This window comes from Aythya marila (genome assembly GCF_965140915.1).
Source record: "Aythya marila genome assembly, chromosome: Z".
NCBI classification, from domain to species: Eukaryota; Metazoa; Chordata; class Aves; order Anseriformes; family Anatidae; genus Aythya; species Aythya marila.
In genome coordinates this window covers 43,757,164-43,777,235 of record NC_139080.1, presented here as the reverse complement: position 1 = coordinate 43,777,235, position 20,072 = coordinate 43,757,164, and the positions used below count along the sequence as shown (strand labels likewise).

Here is a 20,072-nt window from a genome sequence, read left to right as displayed (position 1 = left end):
CTTTCTTGCCTAATAAGATTTGAAGATCAGCACGAGTACATGATAACTGTTTAGATAATTCTAGTGCTTCAAGCAGAGCTGTAATATGATTCTCATTATAGGCATCATGGATTTATTCTATTATTTTCACTTTATAAATCATATGTAGAAGTTTATCGAGATAAAGCTGGACAGTTTGTACATCTTGATGCAGTAATCTGTCAGCAAAGGTAGCCATCTGCTCTCGCCTGCTGTGAATTCAAATCTCAGCAGTGTCTGTCAACTAGTTGGGCAGGAAATAAAACTAATCTTAGGGAACATTTGGATATTAATTACACTGGTTAAGGAACAAGGAGAGAAGTAATGAGATCATTTACTTTATAAAGTTTCACACCACCTCTGAAAACCTTTCCAATTGCTTTTGCCAGACCTGGATATGCAGACAGATATCACTCTCCCTTCTTCCTGGCACAAGTACTAGGGACAAGGTCTACATGATAGATCAGTGCTTCACTGTTGAAACCTACATGGTTCGTAACAGCACATTGTTTCACATGAAACCTGTCATTTAAGCAAATTAAGGTAACTTTGGTCTCTTAGATCCCTGCTTTAATAGCTGTTAAGTTCTGAGACAGCTTCGTCCTGCTGTGTTATTCACAGGATAGACAACAAAAATTGAATTCCTTTGGTACTGGTTCTTGTTCCCACTTTCCAAAAGTCTGCACATACCATGCTCATGTTATAGCTCTGAGGAAGACAGCTATATCATGCTTGAATCCTGCCAGAAGGTTAAAAAATAATTTTATTTTTTTTTTATTCTGTAGATTCTTATTTTTACGCTAAAAACCAGTTACAGGATCTTGCAGAAAGCAACACAGAAAAAAAAATTAAGACTATAACAGATATATTACATTAATAATACTGTATTGTATTATATTTTATAGTGTAATCACATAATTGTATGTGTTTTCTTTTATTCCTTTTCCAGTCATGAAAGGGTGGGGAAACACAAAAGAATTGCCTTTGGATACATTTCTGTTAGTAGCATATCTTGAGCCAGTGAACTTTTGTTCACCAATGTCATTCTGTCTTTTTTTCAGGTGGCACTCAGACTACTACACAGGCAAATACACATTAGTTGAGAGAGGTGGCTCTGTTTAGAGAAAACAGACAGCAACATAAGACTTCAGATCTAAAAAAGGTGATATATTGGACTTGCCGGTAAAGCAGTGCGACCAAGGAGCAAAATCTGTATTTACAAGTAACTGAATACAAAAAGATATAATATTCCCTAACAGATACATATGCTCAGTATGTGTACTCAGAGTAGTGTGAGACCATTTATAAGAATTAGTAGCATTTTGACACCTACAATACTACAAAGATATTCAGCCTTGCTGCACTTATTCCTAACTTACTTTGGCTAAACATGGTGTTTTAGATGACTATCACTTACGTTAATATAGATGCACATTTAAAAGGACTTTGTATATAGCAATCGATGCAAGCAACCACACGACAGGTTCAAATGGTTTTGTATACTGCCAGCAGAGTGAATTTAGACTGTACCACAACAGCCCACACAAGGTAGACATGACATCATCTTCCCACAAGTCTCATCCTGATATCTGTCAGACAGAGATTAGCCTATGCCCCAAAGCTTGAAACATAGTATTTCTTTCAAACTTTGATAGCATTAATTATTATAATTCTGGATATCAGTAATAACCCTGATAGTATCTGATTTATTTTTTTAAGTTTGCTCTGTTCTTAGCCTTAATAGCTTTCTAGAACAATGAGTTTCACAGGTGTACTGTCCGGACTGTATGCAAAAGCATTCCCTTTTACCATCTCTGAAATTTGTTTCTGAATTCCAAATTCATTGAGTGCTGTCCTAAGTTTAAGTGTAAAACTCCTCGGAAAGTGTTCTAAGAAAAGAATGATCTGAATGATCTTCTTAAGATCACTCTATTGTATTTGTTTTTTCTCATGCCCTTTTTCTTTTTAATATCTATTCAAAGCTTTCCAATCTCTCAAAAATAGGAGAACAGAACTTGCTATTGAGGATTTAAAATTGTAATGTTGAGTTTAATGGATGGATAGCAAGGGTACAATAAAATCTATGTGTTTCATTATGTATAGGTATTATGGCTATTGTATACCTATACATACAGACAAAATCTGTTTTCATATTAAAATTGATAACATTTTATTCCAGGGAATAAGTAACTGGATTAGAATAAGTAGTTACTTCCACTCACCCCAGACCAATGGGCCAAAACAGAGGCAAGCAGGAGAGGCTCGTTTATGTCCAATGAGTCTCCCTAAGTATCATGTCAGGCTTCAGAAGGAACAAACCCTCCGTTAAGAAAGGGGGACCTATTTACCTTAAAATCAGTGCAAATCAGTGGCCTGAGGCCTTGTTATAGTGGAACTGTGAAGAATAGCTAGGGAATAACTCATATATTCGGAGTGCACAGCTGGGACTTCAACAAGCACAAAACCAAATCTTTTGGCTAAAATTTTCAAAGGTTACAACAGCATTTGGCTCCACAACTGTCAATGGCAATTAATAAAAAGAACATGTCTAAATTCGTACAGCTTTCAAGGACCTCATGCTGCTACTTACTACTTTCTACAGAAAAGTTACACTAGTTTTGGTAGAGCCAAGCAGTCACTGCATCTGTCAAAGGAAGCATATGACCTAATTAAGAAACAACTGAGTGTTAATGCAAATTATGGTCAGCAGCTCAACTCTCAGGACCAAGTTCATATTCTAGCCAGTGTACTACAGCAACTTCTAGAACAGTGCAGTAAGCAAGAAGAAACGATTTTACCATTACACCCAAGATGTTGCTTCATTGGTTAACTATCTTAACAGTTACAAAAATTTTTACAAAATTATTTCCAGATAGAGTTTTTCAGTTTCATTTTTCATCTATTTAGTTCTAAGATTTCTTCAGCTGCCTGAAAACCTTAATCAAAAAGTTTTCTCAATATGGTCAGTTACCATCACTAATACCTAAAAAATGACATGATGAAGAAATGAGTACCTGAGAGAACACCATAAATTCAATATTACATTCATTTATGCCCTCCTCTGCACATTAAACCCCTGATTTTTATCAGCCTGTCTACAAACTCCCACGAGTCTAGCCATAATGCCTTGTCACTAAGTGGTTTTTAATGTGGCCCATGACATCTCTTTTTAGCTTGGCACATTTTTGCAGGTCAACCTGTTCTGTGGTAAGAACAAACAGTTATCAAGAAAAAAATGACATTTTTCCCTTATAACTAGTCAACTGCATATGAATTTCCATAAGGTCATATGAATCCTTATCTTAAGTCCTTAATCATTTTTTTAATAAATATATAAGACCCAGAATGATTAAATTAATGATAAGGCCAGCAACCATCTATCAAACTGAAGCATTTAAAGGCAGAACCACTGATTTATAAAATATCTTCTATGATTCATAAGATATAGCGTCCCAAATCCAGTCTGCTTACTTCACATAAGTTTTAAACACAGTCCAAGTTTCTCGGCTCCCCTGCTTTTGCTTTTTCTCTCTAGGGAGAAAGGATTCAACTAATTACAGCACTACACTACCGCTTAGTTACACCCACTACTTGCGCTGTCTAGAACCTGAAAACAGGATGGTTGACAATGCAATTTGTTAAGAACTGTGCAAATGGATCTGCAAGTTTCAGAGACCTTACTGTCTCTAAAAACATTTTCATCAATACAGAAGAAAAATAAGGTTTTCTCATATAATTCTATTAAAATTCTGCTTTGTTTGAAAATACAGGAATGCCTACAAATTCTAAAGGTCTTTTCCTATGGCCTTTTATGGGTTTAAAAACAACACAAAAAGTTGTCTAGTAATTCCAGCTATAAAGCTAGGAGCTGTTGGGTATGTGATTCACCTCCTGTGTTTCATTTAGCAGCTATCTGCAGCCAACAAGCTCCAAGCCAAATTTCAGCCATGGGGTAAGTGGGCATGTTTCCACCAAAGTCTGCAGAATCACAGGGCCAAAAATCAGCCTGACTACATGTTTAGAGCAATGTAAAAAGGACAGTCCAAAAGGTTATATGCAAAACATGAAGAAACATAAATCATTGTTTCAATTTCCTGTTGCATTACAACCCCAGAATCAAAATATTCAATACATAGAAATAATTGCAGAAATCTCACGGAAGCTATTCCAAGATGACCCCAGCCATTTTCAGTGAATATACATATACATATATATATATATATGTATATATACACACAGATGTGTATATATACATATATATATATATATATATATAAGTAAGTCAAACAAAATACAGAAACAGAAGAAATTAGAAACACATACAAAACATTATTTCAGCAACCAGAGGGTAGAGAAGCCTGCATCTTTCTGCTTCACTGCTCTAACCATCAGGCACTACTCTGCATTTGTCCACTGTAATTTTGCTATTGTGCAGAACACAATTTGGAATTTCTATCAGATTAAAATGAAGAGTAAAGGTACTAATCTAAAAGGTAAGCTGAAACAAGGAGAAGGAATCCTGGTTTATGATGCTTTTCACTATTTTATTTCCACAGTATGTCCACTGAGTGTCAATGTAAACTAAAGAAACTGTCCCAGACAAAAACCTCTTTAGCTCTTGAGACAACCACTAAATAAAGCACTGAACAGAGATAAGCTCTCCAAGAAGCACAGCAAATCTTGGTAGGTATTTTCCATATTGACTATGGTACTTTACATAGGTCTGACAGGGTTAAGCTAGAATAGTCTCAAATACTATACAGGTTGGTGGTGAGATTATCCCTGAATTTGTAGGTTAGATTCTGCTGAATCCAGAGAAGTGTTAAAAAATCCCCTCAAATAGCCACTAATTTATTTTTTCTTTTCTTTTTCTCTCTCTTTTTTTTTTTTTTAAGTAAAATCAAATAAAAAGAGGAACTCTTGTTGTGCCCTTTTGAAAGGAAAGGCATGAATTCCTACTGTTGAGAGAGACTGAGTCCAAACATAGAGGATCCTTGACAATGCCTTGAGAAGAGTCCTTCTGCTCTGACTTTCCCATGCTTTTAGCATTTCTTAATGAGCAGCTGGAAGGCATGTGCACACTGAACAAGCTCATTTCAGACTACCTCTCACTAGATGTGCTTGCTGCCTCAGTATACCTTCTTAAAAGTCCTGATTTCTTTCGTACCACGACAGATCTGATACTCATGACTCCCACCTTGTCAGTCCATGGAGGAATGTCTTTCTGCAGGGAAGCAGAATGAGTGATGTGGCAGCTCACTGAGGCACCCAAATATGTTAAAATATTAAAAGGCATCTGCCTCTAATCATGACATGCCTGATTGTCACTTTCAGCTGGAAACTTTTACAGAAAATAATTAAACAAGTACAGCCTCTACCAGAAGATGATCATTATTTAAAGTATGCTTTCCCAGAGCCAACACACCCTTATTTTGCCTTTATGCACTCCATCACTCCCTGGTTAACTGAAATTATCACTAGAAGCAAAATTCTGCAAGTAGAGCCTGTCTGCGCCACCACGAAGAACATAAAACTTGCTAACCCATCTTCACAATTACAGAAGCAAACACAACCTCCGCAGAATGTTCAGGGTGCACAGCTGTGCTGTCTGTACATTTCAGACAGTGCTTCAAATGCCATCATGAAAGCTAGGCAGGCAAAAAACCACCACCTGCTCTGTACCAGGACATGTTCACATGGATAAGAGACCCATCTTCTGCACTCAACCTGTACAGACGTTTTGAAGCTTGCTGCTGAGCTTTCAGACCAGATGGAAGGCCTATGAGCTATGTGTCCAAGGTTTCTTTCCCTAGCTATTTCAGCTCTGGAACTTCTGCCCAGGCCCTTCCATGTCACTAGGCCTGGTGAGGGTTCTAGCAGAAAGGTACTTATTAAGAAAGGATTTTGCAGCACCCAAACTCTTTAATTGACCTTGTTCCCACTATTAATATCAAGTTTGACTGCAAGAATTTTCAGATTATATATTTTTGTAGAGGCTACTAATCTCATCACCACTTCCCTTGCTAACCGTCTCCAGCCATGTTTTTTTCTCTCAAAATTCCCTGAATGATTAAGGAAATTAAATTACATCTGGAAAAATTGTTCTCAACTGGTATTTAAGCTTCAGTTTATCCACATCAGCTTTCAAAAGAAAAACAAATGCATTCAGTGTAGTTGGGTGAATACAGCAGCCACAAGTTTAATAGATGAACTGAGCTAAACAGCCTTTGTAATGCAAGTTAATCAGGTTTAATCTAGCTTATGTGAATCTTTAACAAACAGCTTCTTATTCGCTCGTGCAAGGAATGTGGTTTCAATTCCTGTAGGTTTATCTGAATTCCACGTGTGTCTAGAAAATAATGCTAATGTGTCAAATATTGCAACATGATGAACGCATGACCCTGAAAGAGAAACATTTTCAGAGAATGACATAAATAAGTAAAATTATGGGTTTCGCTTTGACACCAAGTTTGCATATGGCTAAAGGGATGTCTTCATGAATTGTCTCAATTTTTTAAGTGAAAAAGTCTTTTCTATGGAATATGGTTGTCAGTCTTCATCAGAATTTACATCACAAGCAAAGTAGGGGTACCTACAGCCAATAGCCATATTGCCATTCTCCCTTGTTAGATCAGTACTGCACACTTAAGCAGATGTGCCAAGTCAGGCACAGAGAATAACTTGGCAAATGTGTACAATGCATTGAGTTCAGGATCAATACCTGAATGGTTAAGAAACATTTCTTTTCCTTAGGTATTGTTCTACCACTTTGTATTTCTAACCAGCTTTGTATTATAAGCTTACTTCATTCAAGTTCATGAAGAAATTAAATCAGTATTACAAAATGAAATTCTGCTTCTTTTTTGAAAAATGACATGTTCACATACACATTCAACTAACATCATTCAGAAGCCCTAATTTGCATAACTTATATCTAGATATCTGTATGAAAGTTAACGGTCGCTTCATGAACAGATCAAAGTCTGCATGCTTACAAGAAAGTTATGTACATGTCTTTGAAAATTAGATTCCTGTTGCCTTTTCAAATATCCATAAATTATTGCTTATTTTCACTGAAAAGCTGGAATAAGGAAAATTATTTTAATTAAGTTAGGAAAATTCTAACTCAACTGCAACAGTGAAACCCTACTACTGTCAAAACACTTATTAAAAAAAAATGCAGTCCATGATCACAGATAAGAAATAAAACTCTTACAGAGAAAATAAGAACAGTTTGCCACCATACATCATGCATAACATCTAGTTCTTGAGCCAAAATAAACAACACAGGCTGGAGAGCCCATGAATATTCTGAAAGGTAAACATGGAGAATGTTTAAGGCCTTTTTTAAACTCACTTCATTCTGCCTGTAATGTTCTCTTCCTGATACTCTTATCTGTGAATTCTGGCTGATAATGGAAAAAAATGTCAACACCGACTGGATTATGCCTTTGCTTGTGGTTTGAGACTGCATTGTACTGTGACTGCCTAAGAACTAATGCTTATTTTATTGACTCACAAATACTACAAATCTTCAAAGAATAAAAAAAGTAAATCCAAAGAATAAACCTGTCAATCCTTCAGTTTGCCTTTTTCCTCCCTTAGAATTTATAACTGCCTGTCTTCAATCTGATATTTCTTTTACTTATTTACCTCAGGACAAAAATCTACCCCCAGAAAGAGGCTGAAATGAAGCCAGACCCACTCAAGTCCATTTATAATCATCCGAACAGTTGCCTGTAAAAATGTCATGGCTTTCCCAACAAAGCAAGAAATGGACAACACATTTCTGTATGTTGTAACTCTATATTACAACAATGACTTCTAAATTCTGTTAGTTATATACAAGAAGCAGCACTAAACTAAGATCAACACCCACCCCTTACAGTACCTCATGCACAAGGGAAGAGACAGAAAAAAAATTAGCAATCATAAAAGTACATCTTAGGTCAGATGAAATTTCTGCATATATAAACAAATAGCCAGTCTGCACATGTTTGCTATATGTACAACAAATTAGTACATGAGAATAATTTGCAACTTTGTTTGGTATACTTTATCTAGCATGTATGACCAATGACAGACAGAAAACATCTGCGGAGACAACATATGATAAATAAGCACACAATGCTGGTAGGATAAACAATACTGAAAGCCAGATCAAGCCCCACACCAGCATATATAAAACAATCTATCTGATTAGCTAAACTGGCCACATAAGACATAATAACATTACCAGACTGAGATACAGAGCAACAAAAAATTCATATGGGAATGCAAATACAGCTGTAGAAGCCATGCCTCTCCTGAAAACACAAGAAAAAAAAGACATCTCCAGTATCAGTGAATTCAACAATAATAGCCAAATGATGGAATATTTACCAGGGAAAGCAACAAACACCTTAATAATCAGTCTCGAAGAACCAGTTTTTGCCTCCCTAGCATTCAGTGAGCTCCAGGTGATGGGCAAACTCATAGACTTTCATGTGATTTTACCCTACACATAGAACATGTCTTGCTTCCACAGACTTAACACATCAGTGTTAAGTGCAATTGCAGCCATCACTTACAGAAGTAGTAACAAGACCCAACTATTTACTTATTTAGTTCGCATTCTAGGTTTTCTAACACAATTTACCAGGTGGAAACAACCCAACCCAAAACAGAACAAAAGGATGTCAGGGCAGCAATGCTGTCAATGTTACATGGTCAATCAGCAAATACAGCAAAAATGGAAGAACTAAACACTACCAAATCTCTACACCAAAAGCTTTACTAAAAACTACTGTGGTACAAGTAGATAAAAACTTTTCATATAGTAATTAAGTCTGACTTTAAAACTGAAAAGTATCCAAATATTTTCATCATACGTAAACATATTTCAAATGAAGTTGAAAAAATAATGTTGTGAACATCACAACTGATGGACACTTAATACTGCAGCTGGAAATGATCTTCTAGTGAGTCAACATACCTGATTTTAAACCTCAAGAAAAGAAATCACAAATTTGATGGCATCTAAATTGCAACCAGCCTTTAATCAGCACATTAATGAACATTTCCACCATATAAACAATAAGTAAAGTACCACAGAACTTTGCTAATTTTCACATCAATTATCTACAGACCAGAGCCTTGTGATCAAGAAACCACAGTGGTCTCTTCCAACTTCCCAGCAAGAGGTTTATTAACAGCACACAGTAGCGAGATGTCCTATTACCAAGACATTTACCGCATACTGTACCAGCCACTTAGTATAATATCATGAAGTAATTAATAACACCTGCACACACACACACACACGCACACAAAAGAGTGTGTTTGCTCGGTTCCTAAATTAAAAAAAAAAAAAACAGAGCGAAGGGATGAAACCCTTTTATTGTTGGAGAAAATTAGGAAAAGTTTTATTAACAACATTCAAAATCTGCATGCCTAAAAAAATTCTCTTGACATCAGAGGAGTTAGAAGGGTCATGTAGTTCACAGGGAAAAAAAAAAAAAGAAAGAAAAAAAAAGCAATGACTGAATAACTGTAAATAACGTATGTCAAAAGCTGAATTCTTCATCTATTTCAGTTCTACTTACTAGCCTCTCAAACAGTGCTAGAAATTAAATTAACTACAACAGTGTTTTGTTGTTGTTGTTGTTGTTTTTTAATTGTCTTGTGCTTTTAAACACAGAAAAAATATCTGCAGAGATACTGAAACCAACAGCCATGCAGTGGACCTTTCAGAATACAGGCCATGGTCATCAAGGCAATTGTTGCTCCTCATCTGGGATTCTGTGTGTGGGAAACGGCAGTGTTGTCATCTTTATTAAAAACCTATGTCCTGCATTTGTTCATATTGAAAAAAAAAGGTAAATTAAGTTTAAAAAAAATAAAAAACAAAACAAAACAAAACAAAATAAAATAATAAAATTAAGGAAAAATACAGGTGTATAAGATCTAGCGAAATTCACACACTGTAAAACAACATTAAGCCAATAGTGTGATTCATTTGCAGGCCTCTGTGGATATCCATACAAATCTTGAGCTGTATGCAAAATTTTCCATATGCAAATTTCACATCTGAATGTCATATATTCTCACATTTCCTTCTCTTTTTCCTCCTCTGTTTGGAAGTACTACATTTCCTTCTCATGTCAGGTATTTTAGTCAAGATGTGCCCACATGACGAGCACGTGTGCACACATATGTCTACACACTATCAACAGGTCACTGCCAAATCTATTGTGACTGCAGATGGTCAAGAACCGGGAGAAAGAAATAATGTCTCATAGGCCTAATCCTGGGTATTTAGCACCAAAGTTTTCAAAGAAAAATCCTATCTGCCTGGCAGCTTCTAGCCAGCCAACGATGTTATGAAAGACTATGCTGGCATTCCTATTTCATACCAATTGATTTCAATCCACCAGGAGACCTTCCTATATCCAGCAGATTAATCTACATTTTACTCCATCCAACTGAGACTGGGGCTTGGTTCTATTTAGCTGGAGTTGGTATCATCTCCCATGTCAGGTAAAGCAGACTGTGCAGCACACGAGACCCCCTGAACAAGTTGCATGTTATTTTTAATCCCATCAGACACTATCATGATTTTTGTCCTGAATAAGCCAAGACACCTGGCCCTAGCAGGATGCAGGACACAAGATTAATGGAATGGTATATGGCCATGATAGACATTACCACCAGCATGTGTTAAAGTCTGCAGCATGTCTCTGCGATGGCTGTTCCTTGCTGGCAGCTCCTATCAGAGGGTGCTGCACCCTCCAAATACACAATCAAGAAAAGGATGCTCAATGGATAGTGGAAAGCAAAAACTCCAGATTTCAGCAGGTTCCATACCATGTCAGAAACACCCAGACTCTGTCCCTCACCCACAGTAGAAAAGGTATCTCTTCATATGGTGGGTGAAACCACTTTCCAGTTGTCCCATATACAGGAAGCAAAGCACAGGGATGGCCTGTCCCACTATCTCAAAATCCACATAAGCTAACTGAAAACAATATGTTGCAAAATATTACAGACCTAAGTTTGCAATGACTCTTTTGCATAAGTTATACGAGTGAACTCAGTAGACTTTTATCTCTGTAGCAGAGCTATTCCCTAATTTGTTGCTGTTAGCAGTCCGTTTTTCTGAATTTTCCTCCACTGTCTAGTACAAGAGTTTGTAATTTTGAAGAAAAGTAAAGACTTCATTAACCTCAAATAGCTTAAAAAATCAAGGAAGAATTTTGTGTCTGTTCAGTTTGAAAGCATTACTATTTAGTTTAACAAAGGCACATACTTTTTATATAATTCTTGTCTCTTATCTATAATTCATGTTCTGTTTTTCTGCACTTGAATAATAGTACATTTTTAAAGGATCAAGGGAAAAAAAAAGGTACTTGAAGCTTCCAGAGATATTCCATATGGAATGAAAGACAGTCACCGACTGGTTAATAACTCCCCTAAAGCCTTTTCCTTTAGTAGTGCTGTCATCATTCTGAATATTATTTTGTAAAAGAAGTTTGTTTTTCCTGTCTTACAATAATTTAGCAGAAAATTTATGTTAAAAGAATATTACCGCAGTTTGGGACCTTCATATCCATCAAGGCTGTCCTCTTGTTGTTGTCGTCTAAACAATATAAATCCTGAGTTTCTGTGTAAAACTTGGTCTCTTGAAATTTCTTGATCCACATAATTTCACAGGAACACTTGAATGGATTGTCCACCAATATCCTACAGAAAAAATAATAATAATAATAATAAATATATATATATATTTAGAAAGCAGAATGTATCATGCATGCAGAAAAAACTGAGGGGCAAGACAACTCAAAGCTCTCATCTGGGTCAAAGTAGAAATTGAACTATTTAGTTAAGAAAAGTAAGGACCAAAGACCTCACTGCAATGATAGCTTCAAACAGGCAACAGTTTCCTTGCAGAGAATGAAGCCCTACTTGCACTGAGAATCCAGACTGCCATAGATCTGAGACATCACACAGGGGGTTCAACTACTATCTCCAATCCACTGGTGGAAATCAGAAGCAAATGGAGAATTAGACTTTCCATCAAAAGTTCCATTTTATTTCATAACACTTAAGCAGAGACCAGAATTTCTTTGACTTAGAGGTCTTTTTCAACCAAAGTGATTCTACGGTTGGCACTCTGCTCAGCTACCTCAGAAAGACCTAGTCAGACAGGGTTTAATGCTCTTAGGTGAAGTAGGTAAATTCCTCAGAGACTCAGTCATGTATTAGAGACAAACTTTAAAGAACTCTAATCATAACAAAGGCATTTACCTAACCGTAAAGGTACATCCATTACACCACCAGAAAAACCCACAGTAAAAACCCTAAGAAATGTTATGATGAAACACTAACTGAAAAATGTCCCTGAAACAGAAATGTTTAGAATAATCTAGGTATAAAGTATGCTGTATGGCAATTAAACCACTGGTTAGCAAACTTACTAAATTCTACACAACAATGTAATGCAATACAGCCGAACTGAAATATGAACAGAAACATCCCAATATCTACAGAAGAAGTGACCTGGTATGATTTTTTCTCCTACATGCACATATCACAGATGACAGTCACAGTGATCTCACAGATGAGATCCAATAAAGTCTCTGTGAGTGACTGAGGTATCTCATTACAAGGAGCACAATTGTTCTTAACAGAATTTCACAGGTATTTTTGATGTACAGAAGTGACCTCAAATTGTTCACTGTATCTGTGCTTGGACCGGAGGGTGTCCCCTGAGGATGTGAAGTGTGCAAATCATGAAAAGCTCAGGTTCTCAGAGCTGTAACCTGTTGCCCCAAAAGCCATCTGTAGTTCTTTGAGGATAAAAAGCTGCAGGGATCATCCTTGCAAGTCTTTTAAGAGCAATTTGTATTCACAGCACTACTGTGTGGATAAGGGTTGCTTGCACAACACAAGAGTATGAATATTAGGATCCCTTGAGCCAAAACCTACCATATACATTTTCCAAACAAGATTTACTTCTCATCTTCTGTTTCATCATTTAATTTTTCTTTAAAAGAAAATTTTCCCTTAACCAGTGGCCGAGCAGTCCTTTTCTTCCACTGTTTTATTTTGTACTAAACCCATCAGAGGAGCTAGGCATATCATAGACAGAATGCTGGATAGAAGTATGATGGCCCTCCACACATGCTTGTGTGAAAGAAAGAATCTGACCTAGTAGAGGGAAATTACATGTCTTTATCTTGTTTACTGTAATTTTACAGCTGCAGCTACAGCTTGTTCTAAAAGAAGAAGCCTTTCAAAGCAGCATCTCCTTCTCTACAGTATCTGGTGAGTATCTCCTACTTCACCCTAGCCTGAACTTTTCATCCATTTATGTTTTGATTTACAAGTGTGCTAACAACAGGATACTTATTTTTCAGATTTAGAGGCAGCTCCTCAGTGGCAATTTATAGCATCATTCCTTCTCAGATTCCCCTTCCAACGCTCTTAACCTTCCTCATTCTGACTTTCCACCGGTGCATTATCTATTTATCAATAGAATAGTTCAACTGATAATAGTCTTACCACTGCTTTTCCAACTTTCATGCTCTAATTTTTCCCCCAATTTTCTTTCCCTTACATTTCTTGCATCATCTCACTCAACAGTTACGAACAAAGCAACACTGACTTTGTTCTCCTTCAAAATATCTACAAGCTCTCACTATACTGACAACCTAAAAGAAACCATTCAGCTGAGATGGAGAGGTTCAAGCATGGTTTGATCTGTGCTTTGGAATAAACTTGACAGTGGCAGCAGACTAAGTCCAAGGAAGCACCCTGGACTGGGGTCAGAGTATGCCTTCAAAATTGTAGTCACTTCCTTTTTTGCATACTTCCTAAGCTACAGTGTACCCACCCTTACAGTTCCACACACCAGCGGGGGCAAAGATGACCCCATTTCTTCACTAGCTGATTAAAACCATTAGGAAAAACCTAATCAATGCACACTGAGCACTAGTCTAAGTTTTTCATCTCTTTTCTTTGAGGTCGTGACAACTAAAAAACATACAAGTTACAGACAAATACACACTAACAGTGGCTTCTGGCAGAGACTAGATAAGGGACTTCAGCAGCAACAGGCCTATGCAGGGCATACAGCATTGGGAGTGCTCTGCAACTACCTAGTCTTTCCATCAGTGTACTCAGCAACAGCCAAGTTACGAAAGAAAATTCAAGCCAGCAATAATCTCTGGGCTGTAAAGAAAGCGATTATACCAACTTAATTATCAACGAAACATACCTAAGGGGCATAACCTCTTTTTGATGCAGTAGGATTTACTTACTTCATTTCTTACAGGCTGAAATCCACCAGAAGAGGTTCAGAATTCCTAGGCTGCTGCTGCAATTCTTGGACTGGCATTCAGGCAAATTCTTGACCCTGCTTTGAGCTCCAGGAGAGCAGCCTCTCTCTGTCCTACAGCCCCAACCCTGCCCAATGTTCTGAATGCTCTCTGCAGTCCCATGTATTAGCAAAGATTGCACAAGATGACTTTTTTTTTTTTTTCGAAGAAACAAAACTCCAGACCTTTTAAATTTTCTGAGAAATCACTGTGAAGAACCATTAATCAAACCATTACACAACAGACAGCTTCTGCCTTCCTTACGATCTGTGTCAGTACCCCCAGTTGCAAAGTCATTTGCAGACTTTAACTTTTCTGCAATACCCAAATTTAACAAAAGAGGCAAACACAAAAATACCTGCCATATCGGCGTTACATCCTTTTCTCCCATTTTTTTATTCTTTAAGTACAAAATTATGGAATGTACACCTTTACAGAATATCTGCTTGAAAAAGCAAGAATAAAAATATAATTTTGAAACTATCAAAAACTATGTTTTTCTATGCTTCATTAGCAAATGAATTTATAAGGTACAATGTAACTCAAAGTAAAAGTAAAAATATTCTTCAATAGTCTACCGCAATGATAGCAGCTGTAGGGCCAATACAATAGAAGAGTTTAAGACAGAGACTTCATTTGGAGATTTGGAGATAGTAGTGTTTTTACTAGCTTAAATATTTAATACAAACACCAGTCATTTTGTGTGAAGCAATTTCATAATAAAAATATTTTAAAGCTGACAGGAAGAGGTTACTTCAACCTGCAAATTTGTTTTAAAACATACACCTGACCTGGAATGAATCTCTCTGTATTTAGGTCTCTGGCATTACTGCTTTCTTTGGATCTAAACTTCGTTCCTAATCATTGGTGGACGTCTACCTTCAACGGAGCAAACTTCAAAGCCTTATTCTTTCATTCTAGCCACAAATAAGCTTTATTTTAAGAAACGGTGACTTACAGATCAGACAAACCCAGATGGCGAAAAGGCTTCTTGGACAAACTTGAGAGCTTGTTTCTGGATAAATTGCTACAGGAAAAAAGAAAGATTGCATTAATTGGGATTGCTTCTTCTTAAACTGGAATTTGTGTCTCTTTAAATGACCAAGAGCTCAAACCAGCTCTAAAAAGCCCTCACTTCTTTGACTACAGTTGGAAAGAAATGGTGCTAGGTCTCTATGGTTTGATTGGTTTCAAGCATTTGAATTTAGTCCATATCTGAAGTCATTACATTCAAACTCAAACTCAGCAGGGGTCAATATTTTCACTTTTAGCATTTCTGTTCATTGCAGAAAAGCAGCAGATTTAATTGTGTTTGAAAAGTATTTTGTCAAGTCCAGGTGTTAATTACTTGCTCAATTTATTCATAAGTGAAATGGGTGTATCCCTTTCTTTGATGCTGCACCATACTCTGTACTCACATAAGCCCTTCTCACATGCTAGCACACATCCACATCTGAGCCTTTTAGTTATTCTTTTCAAATTGCATGTACAATATGCACCCACATGGAAGATCAAAAGGAAAACTGTAAAATGCCTATATTGGGCTTTTTTTATGTCAATTAAGCACTTACGGTTTCCAGTGGTAATTAAGTGAAAGGTCCTCTCCCATTACACAAAGAAATATTCATCTGAATCAGAAATACTCCTCCCTTCCCAGGCTTACAAAATTGCTTTCTCCACCCCAACCCAAAATAATGTTGTTTTTCTATAGTCTTATCAGTCCATCAATTAAAGACAGTAAGAGCAGTAAGCTGTAAAACTGCCAGCACTGCAGTGTAAATCAGTGTTCTGAGCCAAAATACCACATGAGTTTTATGTGGTATTATAAAGGCGCCATAGGGGCTCCATAGTTATAGTTGCGTTACATTTAAAACCAAAGATTAGACCTTTTTTTTTTTTCCCCTAACTGAAGAACACAGTGTTTACTTCCCAAACTTTCAGTCCTCTATTTCTGGGTACAAGATTTTCTGAGAAATTACACGGACACAAGAATATTTGTAGAATGTTCAACAAACATTCAGAAGAGAATTTTTGTGAGATTTTATTTACCATACTTCTTTGTTGATTCCTTCTAGAAAACAACAGCCTGAAGTTTACAAATTGTGTGGTTCTAATATTGGACAACAAAATAGATGAGCTATTATTTCTTTGTCATGTGAATTTACCTGTCCTATGGCCGATGCAGGTAGACCCTTATCAAGCATATCAAAATTAACGTGCAATTTGCACATATTACAGAAGTCATGTTTAAGTAAAAAATGTCACTGTGATCTTTTCCCTAATAAGCAGAAACATTAAGTTTTGAGGCTGAAAGAAAAAAGTTAAATCTTCATGTGGCCTTGGGCTTCCTCTCTAGCACTGAGGCAACATGAACCACATTAAATCTCACCATTCCATGGGCAGCTCTTCACTCACCATGCAGGAAAACCCTTCTAGTTCTGGCACTTCTAAGCAGCACATGCCTTTCCAACAGGCAGGTGCACTGGCAGTTCACTATTTTAGTGGGAAGCAGTATATTCCAGGTCACATGAGGACCAGGTTTGACTCTGGGTTCACACAAAACATCCCTGTACATCCATATCAAGAAGCCATCATAAAATGGATTCCTCAGGAAAATCTCTATCTAGCTGAAGCCCTTTCATGTTGTACAAACTGTTTAACAAATCCAGTTTTGTAAAAAAAAAAAAAAATGTATCTCAATAGCTTTAATTGTATTTTCAGACTTCTACCAGTTGTACTTGATAGATACCAGAAAGAAAAAAAAATGTAAGAAGCAGAAGAAAGAGTAACAAAAGTAAACCTTGTGCCTATATTCTTGGTCATGGATTAATAGATTTAGTAATTTCAAGACTGTAGTCTTTTCTTCCACGTAGTTTAGTGTCTTAAATTGACAAGTAATGTCAACAGAAGTAATTCAACAGAAATTGTTCAGACACCTTTATAGATTTAGCATTTTAAATAATGCTTTGACAGTAAATTTACTGTTTTAGGGTTGGTTCTTTTTTTATAATCTGAGCACTTTAAATTGATTATAAAGATACCTTCTATGGCCTCTTTAATTCATGTTAAGTAAAAAACTCAGTACCAGGCTTATGGAGTAGTTAAGGACTTCCACTTCCGTGGAAGGAGAATATAAATTAGTCCCCCAATTCAACTACACACAAAAAGAGCATCATGAGCAGCCCAGAGAAGGTCTGTCTGGGGTTCCAAAGACTCAAAAAAAAAAAAGTCCTCTGGAGTGAGGAGTCTGGCTACACCTACGAACAGGACCAGAGTTCAGTCAAAAGCACAACTGTATTTTACATACAAATATCAAGCTCGCTTCAGACTAGCTAGCCATTATACAATCAAAGGAATGTTTTGGCAATGCAGACAATGCAAGAGCAGCCTGAGAAGCTGCATAAATATCCACACAGCTGGCAACACTTGTGTAGATCTTCATTGCAATGTCATTGAGCCACTATACTGCCTATAACACTCCTGGCAAGATGAGACAAGAAGGAGAGGGAACAGATAAAAGGAAAACCAGGGAGAAGAGGTGAAGAAATGGCCATTCTGCTACACTCAGTCTCCCTCCACAGGCAGCAGCATGATCTGCCTACAGCTGGAGCCAGCCCTTTGTGCATACTTGGGAAAATCTGCGGCTAGGTCTCAAATGGTTTCATTTGTCTGCTTTTCCTAAACTTTACAGACATAGAAACACATCTTAACACCTAGAGTTGTATGTATACATTGCACACAAATCTATGATTCATCAATCCAATTACACACAGTCTGGCATGTAATTATTGCTCTTTTCTAATATTTTAGGAAAAAGACACTTTCTGTGAAATCTATTTTTATGTTTTAAAGGCACTGACAGAATACCATGTATATGTATTACACAAGTCCATTAAAATTACTGTTAGCAGCAGATAAACTTATAAATTACTACACTAACAAACTAGGACTGTTTAATAGCTTGTTAAATGTGACTGTTGACTAATTTGAGTCTGAGGTCAATGAGAATACCAGAATTAGATGAGCAAGACTATTAATTCCATTTAAGTAACACCTATTAAAGCATTCTCTTCCTGTTTTTTATATTATAACTCAAGTCTTCTCATCATACATAACTCTAGAAAGATATTTGGGCTACAGAAGTTTGGCCAAGAAAAGAATATAATGACAAAAAAGGGCTTAGGGAAATGTGTGTTAATAAGTTCCTAACCATCTGATATTTTTATATGTATCACAATATAAATGGTACATTTATATCACAAAGCTCCTTAGCTATATCAAAACACTTTTCATGTAAGAAAGAGAAAACTGCAATAGTGTCACCAGCAAAATTAAAGTTTATAGAGCTATGTCTCTCTTTAGGAAAATGTTTGTAGTTTTAGTTTTCATTATAGGAAATAACATACTACTGTTTTAAAATAAGGTGCAAGACTTCTCAAAGACCTGTACAGGTTACTCTTGTAAAATAAAATGCTTGCATATCTTAATAGTCTTCACTGTCCCAACCAAAATGGGGGCTACACCTCATTCTCCATGCTGTCAACAGAAGTTTTAATACTGATGACAACAAGCACTGATTCTCTGCGGGTTTTAGAAACATTTTAGTGTTTCTAAAACACTAAACACAGCACCAACACTAAAACACTAAACACAGCATCAAGACATCCCAGAGAAAATAAACTAATGATTTTTTTTTTGCAGGGATAATAGATCTGCCTCAATAAAAAATGTCTGCACACTTACTGCTTTGCCACGTATATATAAAGGAGGTGGTAAAGAAATCCCACGGTGTTGTCACTTAATATTTTCCATCTTATCAGGACTTATCCTGTTTCTGCTAATATTACTAATTTCCCACCAAAACAAAGAATAATATGAGGCTGAATAAGTTCCTGGTTCAGGAAAGTTCCTGAATCAGGATACCACATACATCGATCTAACTGATATCAGTCAGCCTAATTTGTTTCCAACTGGCAGTTCTATGAACTACAGATCTAATAAATCATGATTACCAACAGAAATACATTCCATGGTTGCCTGTGTGAAGAGCTGAAGCACTTCCTGTATCCAAAGCATTGTAAAGACACCTTGTTCACATGCCTTCTCCATTACCTTTTGTAGTTCCTACTTTCCCATACAGCTGGGAAGGTCTCCGAAACATCCATCTCCCTTGTTGCAAATTAAACTCATTATTTATCATCCTACACTCATGGTCATGGAGCAAACCAATTGCTCTGTTCATCATAATCACTCTCCTTTTAAAGATATGAAGATGTATATTCCCTTACAATCTTCTCTTATTGTACTGAACATACTCTCTTAGTTTCCTTAAATGATTTGCTTTACAAAGTCCTCTGCTGCTCTTCCCTGTAATATCTTCCTAGATGGGTAGATTTGGTGTCCTAATCTCTACACTGTATTTGGATACATGTCTTCCCAGCAGCTAAAGTAATGTGAAAAATCTAACAAAAAATTCCTTTTGATCCTAGACTGTTCTGGTGCATAAGGCTGTGATTCTGTCCCAGCATAGCCACTAAACCTTTGTCTGCAGCTGTAGGTCTTGGCCAGTAAGTTTTCATTCCGTATTTCCTTAGTCAGTGCACGTGCACCTGGATTTATGGAATTTTATCTTTTACAATCATAATTCACTCAGTAATTGTCACACTAGACAAACGAATTTGCTCCTGGAAGATATTT

The 20,072-nt window shown here is 36.6% G+C and overlaps 1 protein-coding gene across 2 annotated transcripts in view; it reads right to left on the bottom strand.

Annotated features, from left to right (window-relative positions):
• The window catches only part of NTRK2 (neurotrophic receptor tyrosine kinase 2), a 200,128-nt gene that overhangs the window by 159,957 nt on the left and 20,099 nt on the right, over positions 1–20,072 (bottom strand). For both annotated transcript variants that reach the window (XM_082783494.1, XM_082783495.1), the window contains exons 4-5: positions 15,334–15,402; positions 11,585–11,739 (exon numbers count right to left, since the gene is read on the bottom strand). In XM_082783494.1, the coding sequence (XP_082639620.1) occupies positions 11,585–11,739; positions 15,334–15,402 (224 nt within the window). The remainder of the gene's footprint in view (positions 1–11,584; positions 11,740–15,333; positions 15,403–20,072) is intronic.